At 40.8% G+C, this 20,817-nt stretch overlaps 1 protein-coding gene across 50 annotated transcripts in view; it reads right to left on the bottom strand.

Moving 5' to 3' along the window:
* Positions 1 to 1,516: 1,516 nt before the first annotated feature.
* The window catches only part of ZNF454 (zinc finger protein 454), a 48,132-nt gene continuing 28,831 nt past the window's right edge, over positions 1,517 to 20,817 (bottom strand). For 41 of the 50 annotated variants that reach the window (XM_060416116.1, XM_060416134.1, XM_060416133.1 and 38 more), the window contains 3 exons: positions 18,963 to 19,089; positions 18,475 to 18,564; positions 1,517 to 5,138 (listed from right to left, as the gene is read on the bottom strand). In XM_060416116.1, coding sequence (XP_060272099.1) covers positions 3,805 to 5,138; positions 18,475 to 18,564; positions 18,963 to 19,089 — 1,551 coding nt within the window. In that variant the 3' untranslated portion in view covers positions 1,517 to 3,804. The remainder of the gene's footprint in view (positions 5,139 to 18,474; positions 18,565 to 18,962; positions 19,090 to 20,817) is intronic. The other 9 variants (XM_060416139.1, XM_060416137.1, XM_060416138.1 and 6 more) reach the window with 3 other exon arrangements.

The raw sequence follows: 20,817 nt of genomic DNA on the forward strand, positions 1-20,817 counted from the left end.
CACTGAATACTTTTCTCACTTATTTTCAGAAAGACACACTGATTGGTAATTCTTATGGAAACTTTTTTTTTCCTGAGGATAGTGATGTGTGGTGTACAGGGTAAGACAAAGAATGAGGAGGGACATGTCCACACAACCAAACCCCGACATGGGCAGAGAGCCATCATGAGCACAATGGAGATGCCCTTGAGTGATGGAAATAGTAGAGCCTTGTATTTTTCTTCCCTTCACAAATTGATATAAAAATATCGAAAGTAAAAATAGGATCCAAAATATATTTATCAGGAGTTGAGGTGGGAACCTTCCCACTGCAGCATAAAGCCGGTAGGAGTGGTTATTTCCAGATTGTCCTGGTGGCTAATCCAGCACGGGCGGGTAGAGCAAAGTACAAAGAGGGTAAGGAAGGGAAAAGAATTCAGACAGCTACAGGCTGTGCAGTCTTAGATTACATTCACATGTAGGGAACTAAACATGGTTATTTTCTCAACCAAAGGCATGCATGCAGTTTAGAGCTATTTGTTCCAAGACTCTGAGGCTGGAAGCCGTGGTCTGCTGCTGGTCAAGGTGCCATTTTAAGCGCAGTCACTGAATATGGAGAAAGGCATCATCTTGATGAGGTGCTGCTCTCTAGCTAGGCAAACTTACCAGGGAGAACTCAGGTGCAAAATGCATCAGCTGGCGATGAGGAAGTCCTGATGAGAGAATTTGAGTGGGGAAACTTGGAGAAATTAATTTTCCCTCAGGAGCTGGCACTTTCAGTAGCTATTCATGGGAGCCTGGAGACATTGAAGAATATAACAAAAAGTCTACAAGCTAATTCTCTACTCAAACACTTCCCCAGCCAGAGTAGAATTGGTACTTCTAAGGGCAATTCCAAAAATCACTGGGCAATTCCAAAGCACTAGGAAAGCACTGGTATGGGAGACGGGTTCTAGGTCTGCTTCTGTGTCCTTTTGCTAGAGTCCAGATGAATGGGATGGGTACACTGGCTCAGCACTTCCTCTGCCACACGTTCAGTCTCATTATTTTGAGACAGTATAGACGTTGGTGTGCTGGGAAGTCTTTGTGCCACCAGGGGGTAGTGAGGGGTGGGCTGGATGTGCTGAGCATGAAGGGTCCCAGTGACCCTCATCTTCTGTCTCAGTGTCTATCAGCAAAGCTAGAAGATCGAGTTACAGAATGAACTGCTCCATCTCGGAGGCCTGGGTAAAGAAAAGCCCCTGTCAGTAATTGCTCAACTCTTCTAACGCCATGCAGACTGCCTGGCAGAAGCAAAGGTGGCTGAGGGACTCCAAGTCAGAGTTCTCAAAAATGCACTTTTGGGGTTAAGCCAAAGGTCAGACTGCTGGCGTGCAGAGTCAGACTACTTCAGATTTAAAAAGCACAAAATAGCACCCAGGCAACTTTCGGCTCCCTTAGCTGAGAAGGTCATACATAAGGCGTTAATAACGTGGCAGAATAAAGTCACTGCTAATAGTCAGGTCAGATGAATCATAAATACATCCAAGTCGGCTCAGGCATTTCTAACAGGCCATTTATTTTTGCCTTCCCAGACAAGGGAGTGACTAGTCATCTCAGAGGTCTAATTTCATGAAGACCCAAGCCTAACAGGAGCGGTCTCAGGGAAAATGGACTGTCATTGGGTGGAGGGCCATCAGACTGCACTAATGCTGGGAGGACAGCTGCTGCAGCTGTCACTGGAATGAGTGGCAGCAGGAACCTTAGCCCAAAGGCAAGCAAACACCAAGGGGCAACAGCTCTTATTAAAAGCAAAAGGAAGAACTCAGCTGAGAAATGTGTTTCTTGTGAGGGATTCAAGGTAAGGAGGTAACAGGACCAGCGGGACACAGGGATAGGACTGAAAGCAGATCTCTGCAGCTGTGAGCAGTTTTCCAAGTTTATTGTTGGATCTGGGGCTTGCCAGCCATGAGAAGCTACCGACGAACATGTATGGGCCCAGGGCACGGTGGATTCCACGCAACCTCTTGAAGTTCTGCTCCACCTGCAGCTCATCCGGGGAGAAAGGATTAGTTGTTGATCACCTAACAGGAGATAGCAACCCAGGTAGGCGGCCTTTATTAGGTGGTGGCTGAATTTAGAGAATTTGGGGCTTTAAAGCTACTGGAAGCTTCCAAGTCTATGTTCAACCTGAAGTCCCGACTCCACCATCACAAAGAATATCCTCTCCTGTAACTTGGAGCTAATTTACAGCTTTCATGGGGGCTGGCAGGTCACCCAACTTGATGGAGAGCACTTTCACAGACCAGGAACCTGCCACACAGCTTCCCAGATGACAGCTGACATGCTCTTCCACCTCCATGCCTTGTCGCATGCTCCAGCCTGCAGTAGTGTGGGCTCCCCATTCTTTGCGATGGGGAAGGGGAGATGCCATGAGGGGCTGTGTTTGAAGGCACATGGATGTTATTTTATCTGTGATTTCTACTGACAGCACTAAAGAATTAAAGATAGTAAGGGAACTGCACCTGCAGGACTAGAGTATCACTCCGACTTCTGGGAGCAGCCCCTGCCAGAGAACGTCACAGTGCTGCGGATCACTCCATGGAATTACTCAGCACGCTGCTCAGGACTGTCAGAATGGGCTAATCTTTAAATGGTAGAATACCCAGGTGGCGGAGAGGAAATGGCAACTTTTAAGTGCAAAATCAGAAATTCAAAGCTCTCTCCATCTTCTGTGAACACAGAGTTGATACCTTCAGAAAAGTGGACAACAGGAAGGCAAGGACCAGGATCCAGCAGTTCAATATTCTGGGAGCAACAAATATACTCTAATGCAGTGGATACAGAGGACTGCCCAGCCAAAGGAAAGGGTGGTTAAGAGCACTCTGACAACCCGCCTGAAACTCTAACCTCATCAGTTGCACATCATGAAATGGCAAGTCACAGAAGCAGAGTTGGCCCAGAACACCTCTAGGTTTTAGAATCATCACACCCAAAGTTGAGCATGCCCCTGACTGCCATGTGTAGAGTACTACAATGCAGAACAATTGGAAGAAAATGTCTGCACAGACTGTGTCCCTAATTTAGGGATTATCCAAGGGTGAGAGTCAAGCTGAAGCCCAGAGGAACTGGGTAACTCAGGAATTTAGATCAACCTCTGCCTTCCAGACAGGGGTCCCGTGTTCTGAAAGCTGGGTTTAGCGCAATATCCAGAATCATAAGAGCTGTGTATGAGGTCAAGTCACCAGTCCTCAAGAGCAATTGACGTGATGCTACCAATTAGGAGTTGCTAAATCAAATAAGGACACACTGTTCAAATGAATTATCCCAGGAGAAGAATACAAGTAAGAAGCCAGTGGACATATGAGCCGGGAAATCTGACAAAAGGTGGTTTGAAGCAGAAGGCAGGAAGCATAATTTAACTCCTGGGCCAATGCATAGATAATTGCACTTTCTTTACACTGGTGTCAGTTGTGGGGGGTGAAGAAAACAAAGGGTTCCATTAAAGGTAGAAAGCCTCCTACAAGTAAAGTAAAATGCTTATAGACCACTTTCTTTTTTGTTCCTTTGCTTCTCAACCTTAATTTTTACAACTTTATAATTTCTCTTAATGGTGAACATTAGTTCACCATAGAAATTATTCTGTTGTTAATGAAGGTCCATTCTGCTTCTGATACTTGGTAATTCAGACTAATTGAAGAGTGCTTGCCATTCTTAAGGTCTCAAACCCATACTAGTGTGAACCTTGATTCTCAGTAAAAACAAAATGACTATCTTCAAGTAAGCTTTCATGGTTATTCTCCTGCATTCAATAATTAATACATTCAGTCTCAAGGCTCTTCCATGTCACTTTTCTCCTATATGATGTCTCTGATGCTGAATGAGGTTTGCAGTCTGGTTAAAAGCTTTCCCACATTTATTACATTTATAGGGTTTCTCTCCTGTGTGAATCCTCTGATGTTGAGTCAGGTGTGTACTTCGGATAAAGGCTTTCCCACAGATTTTACATTTGTAAGGTTTTTCTCTGGTATGAATTCTCTTATGCTGAGTGAGGGCTGAATGGTCGCTGAAGGCTTTCTCACATATATTACATGTATAAGGCTTCTCCCCTGTATGAATTCTCTGATGTTGGGCTAGGGCTGATTGGTCCCTGAAGGCTTTCTCACACAAACCACATCTGTAAGGTTTCTCCCCAGTATGAATTTTCCGATGTCGGGCAAAGGATGAATTATCCCTGAACGCTTTCCCACATTCATTACATTTATAAGGTTTCTCTCCGGTATGAATCCTTTGATGTTCAGTAAGGGAAGAGTTCACCCTGAAGGCCTTTCCACATTCATTACATTCAAAAGGCTTCTCTCCAGTGTGAATTCTCTGATGCTGAAGAAAACTTGTACTCTGATTGAAGGCTTTCCCACATTCATTACATTTATAGGGTTTCTCTCCACTATGAATATTCTGGTGTTTGGTAAGATGTGCCCTACACACAAAGGCTTTGTCACATATATTACATTTAAAAGGTTTCTCTCCAGTATGTATTCTGTGATGGTGGGCAAGGTGTATGTTTCGGATAAAAGCTTTTCCACATAAGTTGCATTCAAAAGGTTTCTCTCCAGTATGAATTTTCTGATGATAAGTAAGTGAGGAGCTCACTGAGAAGGCCTTGCCACATTCCTTACATTCATATGGCTTCTCACCAGTGTGAATTCTTTGGTGATGGATGAGGTGTGTGCTCTGGTGAAAGGCCTTCCCACATTCTCTACATTCATATCGCTTCTCTTTAATAACAATTTTCTGATTTGCATTAAGTTTTTCACTATGAATCTTCTGATGTTTATTGAGGGTTGAACTCTTAGTGAAGACTTTTCCACACTCAATACATTCAAAGGCTTTTTTGCTAGACTGAAATCCCTGACTCTGAACAAAAGATGAGTTCATGGTGCCATGTTTTCCAGATTCATCACATTTCTGGTCACCAACCACAGATGAAGTTTTCTCATGAGCAAGCACCACTTGCTTCAAGTTTATCTCCTGGCCTCCATGCTGCCATTCCAACAGGCTATCATATTTCCAGCAACTATCTCTAGTGAATCTTTCCTTTCTCATCCACTGACCCAATTCTCCTTCAGGAATATCTGTCTTGAGAATAGATTTCTTATTCATAGGTGTAATCACCCAGTCTGAAAGACATTAAAAATAAACATGTCTGTTTTATCATAGTAAAACATCTAGTTGGGATAAGTACATGACCTTGTTTATAATGCTAACAAAGAAGTTGCAATTTTGAAGACTTCTTGAAATGAATATAGAAAAAGGGGAGAAAAGGTGGATAGAAGACATGGCAGGACTGGGTTGATCAAATATACTGTGTATGAAGCAGGAAAATGTGGAGATGGCATTCACAAATCATAGGCCTGAGTAAAATATTTATTTTCTTTGTGATTACAGAGAAGTTACCTGAATTTTAAAGTCTCAAAAAACCTATACAGACAGCAATATGCTAACAGATAAGGAAAAAAAAAAAAAAAAACATGCATCTTATCTATTTTAGTGATATGGGCTTTAAAATAACCTAGATGTGGCCTTAAGAAACCACTGCAACTAGAGGTCAACACCTGGTAGAAAAAAAGTTCAGCTTTCAGAATAACTACTAAAATCAGCATTTATGTTCTGTAAACTCATTTCAGCATTCAGATGGAAAACAAAAAGTTAGGCTGTGAAACACTGATATCTACTAATAAAGTTAGGACTTTCTGCTGTGCTAAGGGCTTCCCAGGTGGCACTAGTGGTAAAGAACCTGACTGCCAATGCAGGAGACAGAAGTGACACCAGTTTGATCCCTGGGTCGGGAAGACTCCCTTGAGGAGGAAATGGCAACCCCCTCCAGTATTCTTGCCTGGGGAATCCCATGGACAGAGTAGCCTGGTGAGCTGCAGTCCATAGGGTTGCAAAGAGTCGGACACAAACTGAAGTGACTTCACACACATGCACGCTACTGGTAAGGAAGCAATGTCTTCAAACCTATATGAATGTGACATTGATATGAGGAAAATGTACCATGATGATATATATGTCAGCACAGAAAATCTGGAACAAAGCAGAACATCTGCCAGGATACATCCAGTATGTCTTGGAGGCAAGACCCTGAATTTTGGGAAAGCACTACACTGGTCATTAGAAATGGGACTCTGCTACCGGGATATGGGCCATGGTCTCATGAGTTGTCTGATGAGATGATTCCTCTCCCCACAAACAAACTCCACACTTACTCAACAACATTCTCACTTGGTCTCATGGTAGCCTGATATTAACAAGCAGAATTTGAATGAACATTAATTTCTGGTACATATTTGTGAACGTCTTTTAGTTTGTCTATTTAACACTTTGTACCAAGAAATGCAATGGTAAGCACTTGATGTTAACATAGATGATGCAAAGATTCCTGGGAAAGCCTATCAAAAACAAGCCTCCCTCAAAACTTTTTTCTCTTACTCCCTCCAGAAAATCTATAAAGAGCTATAATCATTATCATCATCATCATCTCCTTGTACTTATCTGGAAAAGAAAGTTAAACAGGTGTACTTCAAGGCTAAAATCCTTGTGAGCTTAGAATAACATATCTTCACTCAAAAGAAAAGAATGTTTAAACACCTGTTTTGCCAAATCCCCAAATCTTAAGAACTGAATTATGCTTCTGGACCTGATAGAGTGGCCCTGTGGCAGATCAATATTATTGCAAAAAATTACTGAAAAAAATCTGCACTGAAAAAAGAATCTGTCTAAAGTCATCAGATATCACTTGAGGCCAACTTGATAGTCTAACATTTGAGAGAGAAGAAAAATGCAGAGAGGTGATCCAGTTTTTTTCCTCACAGAATTTGATGAATTCTTAAGTTTCTCAAGGCAAGAAACTAAGCTAAGTAGAAATTCAGAATTCTCTATAGTCTTATAGTACCGTTGAGCCAAATATTGGAGTTCAGGACCTCCTCGGGGTGGGGTGAGTGGTGATCACAGTAAACATATAAAACTTTCAGCTGGCACTCCTGGAGGGCTACAACTCAGTTAGCAAAGGCTTCATGAACATTCAACCCAATCTCCAGCTAAAGAGTCCCTGGATGGATTAGGAAGGTTTGCTTTCACTCCAGCTGTCTACCAGAGGGAAGGCAAGCTTTCTCTGGAGAGAAAATAACATCATCCAGAGCCTACTCACTCCTTCATACATAACGTCTAGGATTCAGTCTTAAAGTACCAGGAGTACTATGAAATCATTGAATCAGGATAAAAAGCAAATAATAGACAAGAGATCCTCAGAACTCAGATACCAAAGTTATCAGACATGGGGTTTAAATATAAGTGTGAATATTATGTTAAATAAAACAGATACGAATGAGAATTTTAACAGAGAACTGGAACCAAAGAATCAAGTGAAAATTCTAGAACTGAAGAATATAATAAATGAAATAAAGAACTCAGTAGATGGATTGAGTATATTATGGGACATAGCAGAAGAGACGAATGTGTGCCGTGCTCAGTCGCTCAGTCGTGTCTGACTCTTTGTGACCCCGTGGACTGCAGCCCGCCAGGCTCCTCTGTCCATGGGGATTCTCCAGGCAAGAATACTGGAGTGAGTTACCGTGCCCTCCTCCAGGGGATCTTCCCAACCCAGGGATCGAACCCAGGTCTCCCTCATTGCAGGCAGATTCTCTACCGTCTGAGCCACCAGGGAAGCCCAGAAGAGGACAGCTAAAGAATAGCCTCCACTCCCTGCAACTAGAGAAAAGCATATGCAACAAGGAAGAGCCAGCACAGTCAAAATAAAAATAAACAAACAAAATCACTTAAAAAATATTATTGCACAAAATAATACTAGCAGTGTCTTGAGAGGTTGAACATATGTACATAATTAAAATACATAAGAAAAGTTAACACAAAAGATGAAAGAAAATAGAATTATTTCAAGTTATTAGCATTGCCTGGGAATTACTTATTTTGGATAGTAATAAGCTGGTTTTATTTACTAGACTTAGCAATAAAAGACAGTTAAAGAAGATGCAAGCTCTTATGGGGGAATATAGAACAATAAAAATAGTTGATTCAAGAGAAGGCAAAATAGAAGACAAAAAAGAGATTTAAAGCAAGTGAGCAAAATTGAAAATAAATAATAAAACAGCAGACAGCCAATACTATATATATATTAGCAACTGGTCTAAATTATCCTATTAAAAACTAAGGTTGTGAGACTGTATTTAAAAAAATAAATCCAACTATAAGCCACTCATGAGAGTATTACCAGAGATATAGACCCAGAAATAAAAAGAAATAGAAAAGGATGTACCAAGCAAGCACTAACCACAAGAAAGGTGGTGTACCTATACTACTATCAGACAAATCTCATTTAATTAGAGAAAACAGACTTTTAAATTGTTCATATTGACTAAAGGTTTGTTCAAGTATCTAGGAATATATAACAAATCTATACTTTCATGTAACATAACTTCAAAATGTATAAAGTAAAAATTGGGACAATAAAAGGAAAAAGGAAATCTTAACAATGATAGATATATTTGCACACCATTCTCAAAAACTCGGAAATCAAACCATTAAGAAGAGGGGTGATCTGAGCCATAAGATAAACTTGACCTAAATGATACACTGAATATTTGGAACCATACCCAGCAATGACAGAATATATATATTTAAGTCCATACATAACATTAACCAAAATAGAGAAGGAAATGGCAACCCACTCCAGTATTCTTGCCTGGGAAATCCCATGGACAGAGGAGCCTAGTGGGCTACATACAGTCCATGGGCTCGCAGGAGTCAGACACAACTTAAGTGATTAAACCACCACCACCAAAGTAGAATAAACACATTTCACAGGACACAGATCATTCAGAATGTGTACTCTGAACTCAGTAGAATTACACCAGAAATAAACAGCAAAATACCAAAAAGGTAGTTAGAAAATCCCCAGATATTTTAAAACTAGTCCATACATTTTAAAATAACTGATTAAAAAAAGAGGAAATCACAACAAAGCTTGAAAATATTGTAAACTAAATGGTAACAGAAACACGAAACATAACAGAATGTAGCTACAGCATGGTTAGAAAGAAATGTTTATCTGTCTGTATCAATTATCAATCTCAAGAAATCAGAAAAATAGAATATTAAATACAGAAGAGAAACGAATAACAAAAGTAACAGAAATCAATAACTTAATTAAAAATCGACAGACCTCTATCAAGACTAACAGAGAAAGAAAGAAGGCACATATTACCAGTATCAAGAATGATATAGCAATAGAGACACAGACAGAGAGAACAGACTTGTGGACACAGTGTGGGAGGAGGGGGTGGGACAAACTGAGAGAGCAGCATTAAAACATAAACATTCCCATATGTAAAACAGATAGCTGGTGGGAATTTGCTGTATGAAGAAGGGGGCTCAACCAGGTGTTCTGTGACAACCTAGAAGGGTGGGATGAGGTGGGAGGTGGGAAGGAAGCTCAAGAGGGAGGGGACATATGTATGCCTACGGCTGATTCATGCTGATATATGGCAGAAACCCACACATCAATGTAAAGCTCCAATTAGATTTTATTTATTACCCTCCAATTAAAAACAAATAAATTTAACAAAGTAATGATAAAAGTAACATCAAAACAGATTCTAAAGAGATTTATAAGATAATAACATAATGAGGAAACTTTATGCCAATAAATTAAAAGACTAAGTTCTAGGAATGTACAGTATACCAAAACAGATACACACACACACACACAAAACCAGAAAATCTGAATGGTCCTATATCTAATAAATAAATTGAATCTTCAGTTTAAAACCTTCTCACAGGGGCTTTCCTGGGAGTCCAGTGGTTAACAATCCTCCAGCCAATGGAGGGTACACAGGTTTGATCTTGGTCCCAGAAAATCCCATACGCCTTCAAGCAACTAAGCCCACGTACCACAGCTGCTCAGCCTGTGCTCTAGAGCCTAAGGGCCACAAGAGAGGCCACCACAATGAGAAGCCCATGCACCACGATGAAGAGCAGTCCTCACAGGCCACAACTAGAGAAAGCCCACGTATAGCAGTGAAAACCCAGCGCAGTCAAACATAGAAACAGGCCAATGGGACAGATTATAGGCCCAGAATCAGACCTATGCACATGTAGTCCCTATATGTACAACAAAGGTAGGCACACTGCATACAACGGGGAGAAAGATAGTCTTTTCAGTAAATGATCCTGGGTCAACTGAAAGCCTATATGGAAAATAAGGAAAATAAATCTTCCATAGAGGAAAACACAGAAGATCTCCAAGACTTTGAATGTCTTTAGTAGAACACAAAACACATTAACTATAAGGGGAGAATACCCTGATTAATTGGATTATCCTAAAAATTTAGAACTTTGGTTTATCAAGTAACACCATTATTTCAGATGTGAAATAATATTTACAATATGCCTATATGACAAAGGAGCAAACCCCAAATATGCAACCCTACAATATATCAATGAGGAAAGATCAGCCAACTAAATAGAAAATAGGGGAAAGACTTATACAAATTTTACAAAAAAGAATATTAAATGATTCATAAAAAAGCTAAAAGATGATCAACTTCAGTCATAAGTTGAGATACAATGAGACACTCCATACATCTTCTAGAAGGGTGAAAATATTTAATGACAATACTAAGTACATAAGAGGATATGGCCCTCATATCCTGCTGGCTAGAGTATAAACTGGTATAACCACTTAAACTATTTGGTTTAAGTACATTAAACTTGCATACCCACGAACTTAGCACCCCTAGCTATATGCTCAAGAGAAATGTATAATGTATGTTCTCTAAAAGATGCACAAGAATGTTCATAATAGTTTCAGCACTACTGAGAGCTCCAAGCTAGAAAGAAAACAAAGGTGTAGCAATAGCAGAATGTACAAATGGTAGTGGCTTTACACAGTGAAAGGTCATACTTCAATGTGAATGAACCAACTACTGCAGGATGCGACAACACGGATGAATCTCAAACACACCATGGACGGTAAGAAGCCAGACACGAAAGAGTACACGTCTGATTCCATTTATTAAACGTTTTAAAACAGGCAAAGCAAAGCTATGGTCAGGGTAGTAATTATCTTTAGGACAAAAGAAACAGAGAAGATGGGAGGGGGTTTCTGGTATTCAAGTAACATTCTATGTCTTGATATAGGTGCTGGTTATACTTTTTATAGTATTTATATTATAAAAATTATACTTATAATTTATGTATTTTCCTGTGTTAGAACTACTTCAACAAAAGCCTACTTTAAAAAATCTGGGAGCAGCTTTCAAAATAATAATTATTTTAAATATAATATTTATAAATAGTAATAACAATAATCTGGTTCAATAAAAACAATTGTTAACTTTCCTTTGTAGCAGCTATTAGACGGCTATGTCTATTAAAGCCTTTTCTTGATCGTGATCATAAAAACTTATCACCTATATATAAGAGAAAATTGGCTTTTTAATGTTTTGTGTTACAGGAAAACACTCATCTAATTGTATATCAACAAGGGGTCAAACACACTCTGGCTCTACCACACTGAGATGAACTGAGATGGGGAAAGACTGGATCCTCAAGTCAGTTCTCCCTGGGGCCCAGGTCACTTCATGGGGGCTGAATCAGGAGCAATACCCATAGCTGCATTGACCCAAATTAAAAAAACAAAGTACGGTTTTAAACAATTAATATATAACTCGAGGGTATCAAGCAAGGCATGCGAGTAGTATGATCCAAACCCTATACAACATAGTCAAGAGGTCACACCCAGAGAGGGACCAGAAACTGACCCAATTTCCTCCAAATCATCAAAAGTTTCAAGACCTTTTACCATCAGGTGTATCTGAGAGTGGCAGCGGGTAAAATATAGAGTATTGGTCAGTTTGTGTGTGTTAGGTGCTTCAGCCGTGTCCAGCTCTTTCCGACCCTGTGGACTATAGCCCAACAGGCTTCTCTGTCCATGGAATTCTCCAGGCAAGAATACTGGAGTAGGTTGCCATTCCCTTCTCCAGGAGATCTTCCCGACCTGGGGATCGAACCCAGGTCTCTGCATTGGAGGCAGATTCTTTACTGTCTGAGCCACGAGGGAAGCTCAAGGTCAGTTTAGGAAGACTTTATTGCCCCCAGGTCTTCCCCAACTCAGAAGAGCGAGAGAGCTCCTGTCTCCCAACTGAGGAAAACCTCTTAAAAAGAGGTTTTTAAGCAATCAAAGAGAAAATCTGAGAACACAGTTCCTATAAAGGGAGATGAAAGTGTTTTTATATTTAGAGGTAAAATATTTTAATTGTAAAATGTGAATAAGAGCTTACAAATAACACAAGAGTTCTTGGAAATTAAAAAGGATGGCAGAATTTGAAACCTCAACAGAAAATTCCCACCATAAACAATTGGAAAACCAGGGGGAAAAAATGAAACAACTATTTTTAGGCAATGGACAAATGACAGGGAAAGACTGATTAAAATATTTTAAAAATCACGATAGATGAAATGGAAGATACCTGTCAAAAAGACACCTGTCAAAACTGAAGAAACCAGTCAAAAAGTAGAACAAAAAAAATCCATAAAGATGGAAATTTTAATAAAAAGTTAAAATTACAAGACGAGTTCAGGAAGTATTGGGCATACCATCAAGAGCAAATAGAGAAAGCTGAAGGTGGAAATTAAAAAACACTAGAATAAAATGTCTTAGATCCACAAGGCAGAAATTCAGATGGAAGGCTCACCAGTGCTTAATGGATCCAAGCATAGGACCATAACAGGGTCCATCACTGAGAAACACTGGAGTATATGAGGAGATCCCGCAAGCTTTTAGAGAGGAAAAATGGATCACAAACGATGAAGAACCTGAACGATTTTGGATTTCTCAATATCAGACTGAGGACTAGAAAATACTAGAGCAATGTCTTCAGAATTCTGAAGAAAAAAAGACATCCAATGCTGAATTCTACCAGTGTTATGGGAGAAAAAAAGACATTGACAGATGCTAGGTTACCAAAGACTTATTCCCCCATCCTTTCTTTGGAAGCTACTGGAAGATATGTGCCACAAAAGGAAGAAAGAAGCCAAGAAAAAGGATGACGTGGGACATGTGGGCCAGGAAAGATGGGGTTTGTAGGAGGATGACAGCCAAGGCCCTGCGAGAACAGAGCAGGTCAGACTGCTCCAAAAGAGAATTTTCCAGGAAAATGGAATTGTTAGGACGAAAGCTGATCTGAACTTCTTGAGAAGAGATGCAGACAGTGAGGCAAGGTCTGAGATTAAATTAAACTAAATGAACCCCATGAAAGACTGCTTAGGAAAGCAAAGGCAAAAGTCAGAATTACTACATGGGTCAGCTGTGAATAGCACTTCAGAATTTAAACACTGACTATTTCTCTGACCAAAAATACACTATACTGGGAAGACAGGGAATGGAAAAGGTAGTAAGATGAACAGCTGGGGAAGTGAGTCTCCTTCTCACTTTTTAGAGAAGGAATTCAGTGAATAATACCTAAAACTGAGGTCAATAGGTAGCAATATAAACACATTCCTTGAAGACATGGAAGCAAACATATCAAATAATCTGCTGAAAGGAGAGAAAATGGTTATTTCTAAAGAGGAGAGAACAGGGATAAACAGGGACAAGAGGCCATCAGTTTTCATAATAAACACTGTAATTTCATTAAACCAAATGTATTATTGTGATGAAATTTAATACTGAAAATAAAGAAAAAGAACAAACTCCAAAAAAGTCAAAGGAAAGAACTAATGAAGAGCACAATTTAATGAAATAAAGATAAGATAGAAAGTATCAATAAAGTTTAAAATTTCTTTATTAAATTTATTGAAAAAGGGAAACTTTGATAAGATTTATACAGGAAAAAATGGAGAAGGCAATGGCACCCCACTCCAGTACTCTTGCCTGGAAAATCCCATGGACAGAGGAGCCTGGTAGGCTGTAGTCCATGGGGCTGCTAAGAGTCGGACACGACTGAGCAACTTCCCTTTCACTTTTCACTTTCATACACTGGAGAAGGAAATGGCAACCCACTCCAGTGTTCTTGCCTGGAGAATCCCAGGGACAGAGGAGCCTGGTGGGCTGCCGTCTACGGGGTCGCACAGAGTCAGACTGAAGCGACTTAGCAGCAGCAGCAGTATACAGGAAAAAAAAGACAAAAGAAAATATTATTAGAAAACAATTACGCTTTGATTCAACAAATACATAATGGGACCTGGTGAGCTGAAATACAAGAAAAAACATGATCAAGTCTTTCTCTCATGGATATAAGGGTAGAAAGGATCATTTTAAAAGGACACAGAAAACAGTAAAATAAAGATCATTAAGACTAAGACTGATTAAGAACTTCAGCCAGTAAAGAAAGAGAAAAGATAGCCATAGACTGGCACACATATTAACTGATAAAGTATTAGATTCCTGAATATCTCCTACAAGCAAATAAGATAAACTGTAACAGAAAAGTGGAGGAAGAATACTAATATTTCACAGAACACAAATAATCAACATATGAAAAGATGTTCAATTCCACTAGGAAACAAGGAAGCGCCAATTAAAATCGCAATGAGATAACATTTCTCAGGAACTTTGGCAAGTTCATGTTATCTGGCAAGTAAAAGGAACTTGTATCAACTATTAGTATAATTAGGACCAATTAATTTAATCAGCAATCCGCAACTATCCAGTAGAGCTGAAAAAGTATATACTCTTAAACCCAGTATTTCTACACACACGAAAACACCTAAGAAACTCCCAAACAGGGCCCAAATATTTAAGGAAGCATGTACAAGAATATTCAGGTCAGCAGTATTCAAAAAGCAGCAAAAAGTCTGGAAACAACCTACAGTCTGTCAACAAAACAGATTAAGGTATAGCCATTGAAGAAGTATCAAGTGCAGCTAAAAATGACTAAAGCTACACATCTCAACAAGGATTTTTAAAATGCAAGCTGTGAGACTTCCCTGGAGGTCCAGTGGTTAAGACTTTGAGCTTCCAATGCAGGTGGCTCGGGTTTGAGCCCTGGTGGGAGAACTAAGACCCCCATCCCATATGGCTTGGCCAAAAAGTTTTTTTTTTTTTAAAGCAAGCTGTGGAAAGGTAACTGTAGTACAATACATATATACATATCAAGCTTTAAAGCAGGCAAAGCTAAACAACATTGCTCAGAGCTATGGATAAATGTGGGCTTCCCAGGTGGCACCAGTGGTAAAGAATCCTCCTACCAATGCAGGAAACACAAGAAATGCAGGTTCGATCCCTGGGTCGAGTTTGATCTCCTGGAGCATGAAGTGGCAACCCGCTCCAGTATTCTTGCCTGGAGAATCCCATGGACAGAGGAGCCTGTCCAAAAACAGTCCATGGTTTTGCAAAGAGTTGGACACTGAAGTGACTTGGCATGCATGCATGGATGGATAAATGTGGCGAAGGGCATGAAGAGCCAGCGCTGGAGCTAGTGTAAAATTCAAGCTGGGGGCTCTCTGGTATGACAGGAGGAAGATTTGATGAGGAAGGACATATCAAACTTCACAGGTGTAGCTGTGTTCTGTTTCTTAAGCTGGACCATGGAGTGCGAGGGCTGTTTGCCTATTCTTCAGACTGTTCAAAATACACCAGTATTTTTGGGCTTTCCTTGTGGCTCAGCTGGTAAAGAATCTACCCACAGTGTGGGAGACCTGCGCTTGATCCCTGGATTGGGAAGATCCCCTGCAGAAGGGTAAGGCTACCCACTCCAGCGTTCTGGCCTGGAGAACTCCATGGGTAGCAAGGAGTTGGACACGACTGAGCAACTTTCACTTTCATGGAGTGTGGGGGCTGTTTACCTATTCTTCAGACTGTTCAAAATAGTACATATTCTGTTCTGTAGACAGGATTACAGTATCAACATACATCTGTCTGAAGTTAAAAAAAAAAAAGGAAATGACAATGCTAAGTGTTAAAATAAAATAATAGTATGAAAGAGAAATAAGAGCTAATTCTCTACAAAATGTCTCAACAAATTTTAGAGAAAAAAACGCAGATAAAAATGAGAAAGAGGACATAACATAAAATCCTAAAATTATAGAGGAAACCATGCACAGCTGTAAATGAATACATTTTATAGCTCAAGAAAAGGTAATTTAAAGCTAAAGGGCAAAATGTGCAATTGATATAACAAAAAGAAACAAAAGATATAAACAGATTAATAAATAAGGAAAAAATGTTAAAAGTTACTAGCAAACTACTTAAATTGAGGGATGAGGCAGTTTTCTTCAGGTTTACTGAGCGAACAATTTCTGTATAAGTAAAGCTATCTTGGAGAAGGGTGAAAACGACAGTTTGAGCGTCATGCTGATTTAACCCTCATCTTGCCCTGCATATGCTGAAATTAGTTAACCACACAGAAGCTTGTATTTTTGTAAGTAGAGTTAATCATCTTTGCCTTACAGGTTGTAAGTCTGAAATGGGGCAGCTAACACATCTCCAGAGATCACCCCGCAAGGTGCTGATCCACAAGAGCTCAAAAGTCAGCTCCCTGTGTGTACTAGCTCACAGCCCAGGGAAGAGAACAATTTTCAAGGAAAGCTACCAGAAGGACTTTTCCTTACTATGAAGAAAATTAAGTGTCTGTCTAAACCAAGAGTGACTGATGCAACAACAGAAAAGTTCTAGATCCTCTCCCTTGAAAAGCCACAGATAAACTTATTATCATTGTTCTATATGGTCTTTTAAGTCCTAGCCAGTAATTAAGACGTGAAACAGAACGAAGAAAATCTAAAACTAAAAATGACTCACTAAATAAGAAGAATAAGAATTGGAGAGTGACATGAGGGGAATAAATATTTGGAAATGACTACCAATTTCTTATAGTAGCAATTTGAAAAACAAAAGGAAAGAGGTTATATTAAAAAAGGAAAAATATAACTTTAACAGGAAATTGAAGGAACTTTATTAGGGTCATTCTTTGGTGGTCCAGGGGTTGAGTCTCTGCCCTTCCACTGCCGGGAGCCTGGGTTTGATCCCTGGTCAGGGAACTAAGATCCCACAAGCCTCATGGTGCAAAAAACAAACAAACCAACCCCAAAACTATATTGGGAGATATAAAATAAGATTTCTTTCCGTGTCTGACTGGCTGACCACTAATCATCCTTCATGAATCAGCTCTTGGTTTGGGGTGTCGAGGAAATTCAGAAACAAGAGGTCCTGGAGCAGAGGTTTGTGAAATGCATCTGGGAAGGGCTGAATCATGATCCCCTGGATTTTCATGTCATTACTCACACCTGACTCTAAAATCCCTTCCAGGTATAAGAGTCCTCTTCAGTTTCACAACTGCCCCACAGAAGTACAATAAAGAATTTGTGTCAATGATGAATAATGGAAGAATAAAAAGAATAAATGATGATATTATGCCAGAGTACTGGGACAGTGGATTCATTTCTTTTAATTCCCACCCCATCTTTTTTCGTTATAACACTGCTTGTATAATACAGAGTAAAATACTAAAAACGCCTTAGTTTGGCTGTAATAAACATACAAACTCAGCATACTACTGAAGCAAGTTAAAAGATTTTGATAACTGAGTTTTGGAGTTAAGACATTTAAATTCTGTAACAGATCTGATCCTAGACATTCTAGGTAGAGTTATTTACTGTAAGATACAAAGTCCTCCCTACTTCATTGGGTTTCTGTGAAAAATCAATAACAAAAGGTTTTTAAAAATATTTTGCAGTTGGCGAAATGCTGGCAGAAAGTGAAAATGGTGTAATGTCTTGGATAACGCAATAGCTCTCTAGAGTATTCACGGATTTGGGGAGAGGCACCCCTGTTCCTGCTCTGGAGCTGCCAAATCCAATGGGTTCCTCAAAACAAGTAACAGCCACTAAACTAGCATGTTCTCTGTATCCCTAAGCAACAAGTCTTTGCCCCTTACTAGGTGCCAAGCACTTTGCTGGGTCTGAGCAAAACAAAACATGCGATAAATCTGGCTGTGCTTGTATGGTACTTACAGCCCAGCGCAGCACCGGCAGAAGGTGAAGAACAATAAAATGCTGGGTGTAGGTACATGTGGATGAACAAACATGGAAGTGGTGGAAGAAATCTGCGCTGTTTGTCTGGAAGAGCTGCCTCAGTGGGCACACAGTGACCGGCCCTGAGGACCAGAAGCTCAGCTGTGTGTAACCCAGTGCTCTCCCTCCTCACTGGAGGAGTCTGAGCAGAGACTGCATGCTCGGGTGCTTAGGGAACAACAGGACACACAGCACAGTGCGTGGCACAGAGCTGCCCATCTGTGCCAAACAGAGAAAGAAGAAAACTCACAGAAAGGACAGTCCAGAGAGGCAAAACTGCCACAAGAAAGGAGTGCCAAACGCACACGGGGACAAATGTGGCAACAAAGCATTTAGGTGGACGTGAAGGGAAAAGATACTGGTTTCTCAATCCACAGGCCCAGTGCACATGCTGAGTCGCCCAGTGCCTCCCACATGCAGGATGCTTACCAAGACAGAAGCCTCCCAAGGAGTCCTCTGGCATCCACTCTTCCCCTTTTCCCAACTGGGAGAACATATCTGGTTTGGGTCCTAAGAGTCCTGTTTTTGAGGGGGAAAAAAAAAGGGCCATATCTGTTCATACCAGAGATAAAATCACTGCAAGGATGAGACCTGGAACTTCCTGGAAAAGGTGACATGATAGGGGCCCAGGGCAGAGGAGAGTTCCCAGGAGGAGGAAAAGAAGATTCAGGGGTGACAAAGCCAATCTGTTCCTGTCCTTCTCCCTACTAGAAGGGAGGGAGGATTTGACTTCTAGTCGCCTTTGAGACAGCTGCACTTAGACTCCAAAGAGCCCTGTACCCAGGACACAAAGGAGAGGCACAGACATAACATCCTTAGAACAGCTCACTCCCAATCCAAACTGCTGTATGGAACCAGTTCAAGGATTCCAAAGAAACCTCCCATTTGAAGATGAGCCTCCAGAGGCTCCCACTTACCCAGGGACACCACGTTGCTGTAGTTCTCGAGCATGACATCCCTGTACAGGGCCCTCTGGGCAGGACTCAGCTGCGCCCACTCATCCTGGGTGAAAAGCACGGCCACATCCTTGAAGGTCACTGATTCCTGTAAGGGCAAACCCACCCCTGTTGACTGGGGGCTTCTCCCTTATGTGGCTCTCTGGGAAAGGCTTCAACCAGGAGCTGGCTGAGATCTGCGGGACTGTTAGCACAGAGGGAGCTGGTTTTCTGTGAGAAGGGAAGCATTTCCTCAGGGTCTCTAAGGGTCGAGCTTTTTTTCCCCACTCTGAAGAAAAAGACCTTGAGGAAAAGATACTCTTCCTCAGCACTGGGATTTCACAGTAGCTGTTCATTTTGTCCAAAGCATTTTGTCCCATCTCCATCAAACTGCTACAGCCCTACAGCGGCACCTGCAGTACCCCACCCCTATGACCAATCACACCCAGGTCTTGGCTTCAGTATTACGTCTTCAGCACCCCTCCTCAACTGTTCTCGTATCATCTGTGCAGGCTCATTCAAGCACTGCCTCACTTTACGGAGTTCTGGTTTACTTTCTATTTCCCTCACTGGACTGTTAACTCCAAGGAGCTATGGACCATTTCTACTTCTCCCTTGTCTTGCCGTCATGTCTTCTAGAACATGGCCCAGGTACCCAGCACCCACTATACATGTGTTATTCAGCAATTCCTTTTTCTTCAGCTGTTCACCTGCTCACCCTCAACACACACATACCATTCCCATCAAACAGTCCTTCTGAACAATGTGACCTTATTCCCACTGATCACAACTCATCCCTTCTGTGGAAACTCTGGACAAGAGGCCAAGGGAGCTAGTGTGCACTGAGAAGGAAGAGTTACGTAGAGGCCCAGAGAAGAAAGTGAAGGGTCCAAGAGAAACGACTTACAGATTATTCCAGACCTTCCCTGCATAGCTGAGGTACAGCTGCATTTTTGCCTTGATTGGGGTGATACCCAGTATCCTTCCAATAAACACCTGCTTTTGCTTAGTTTGAGTTAGGTTTCTGTTACCTGCACCCAGAGCCTTGCACAAAGTAGGCTGAACCAAGGAACACTTGTTTGACTGAATCCATGAACCAATCCGTCAGGACTGTTGTTCACCTTTGTATCCCAGGCATGGAACATAATATTTGGCACATTTTACACCCCTAACATAGGTCTTTTGAAAGGCAACCAAAAGTATAGCAGCCTGTAAACCCAAGACAATTGTGTGACACCAACAATGAATTTGAGGAAAAGTCTAGGGAAGGGAAATATCACAGTGGACTGGCACCGTGAAGAAAGGTTTCAAAGGAAAACCAGTGCTTGAGATGGGCTCTAAAGGACAAGCTAGAAATCAACGAGAAGGGTGAACAGCCAATAAGCTGGGACTGGGTTGACACAGGACTTTCAATTAGCGGCTCAACTCTTCCAGTGATTTCTGCCACAGGTTCCTTCCCTGGGCAGGTTTACATGTGAGTGAATTAAACAAATTCACCAAATTCATCAGAATTTATACACTCAAATGAATGCTGTCTCCTTCAAAGTGGAGTCCGTATCTTTATTCTAAAAAAGCTTAGCACTGCTGAAAGTTTTTAAATAATTTGTTGAAATTGAAAACACGCCATTTGAAAGATTTCACTGGTAACCAACATTTCTCTGAAGTAAAAAGCCAAATACCATTGGAAAAATAAGTGTTCAGTAAATCCTACCTTCCTAAGAAAGCATTCCAATTTCACTCTTCTATCACTGTGTTAGGCATTGCCTTTACCACTTTAGACCCTTAATTTTAGTTGCTGGTGGAAAGAGGGCAGGTTTCCACTCTGGACCAATCTGGG

The sequence above is a fragment of the Ovis aries genome, chromosome 5, assembly GCF_016772045.2.
Source record: "Ovis aries strain OAR_USU_Benz2616 breed Rambouillet chromosome 5, ARS-UI_Ramb_v3.0, whole genome shotgun sequence".
Classification (NCBI taxonomy): domain Eukaryota; kingdom Metazoa; phylum Chordata; class Mammalia; order Artiodactyla; family Bovidae; genus Ovis; species Ovis aries.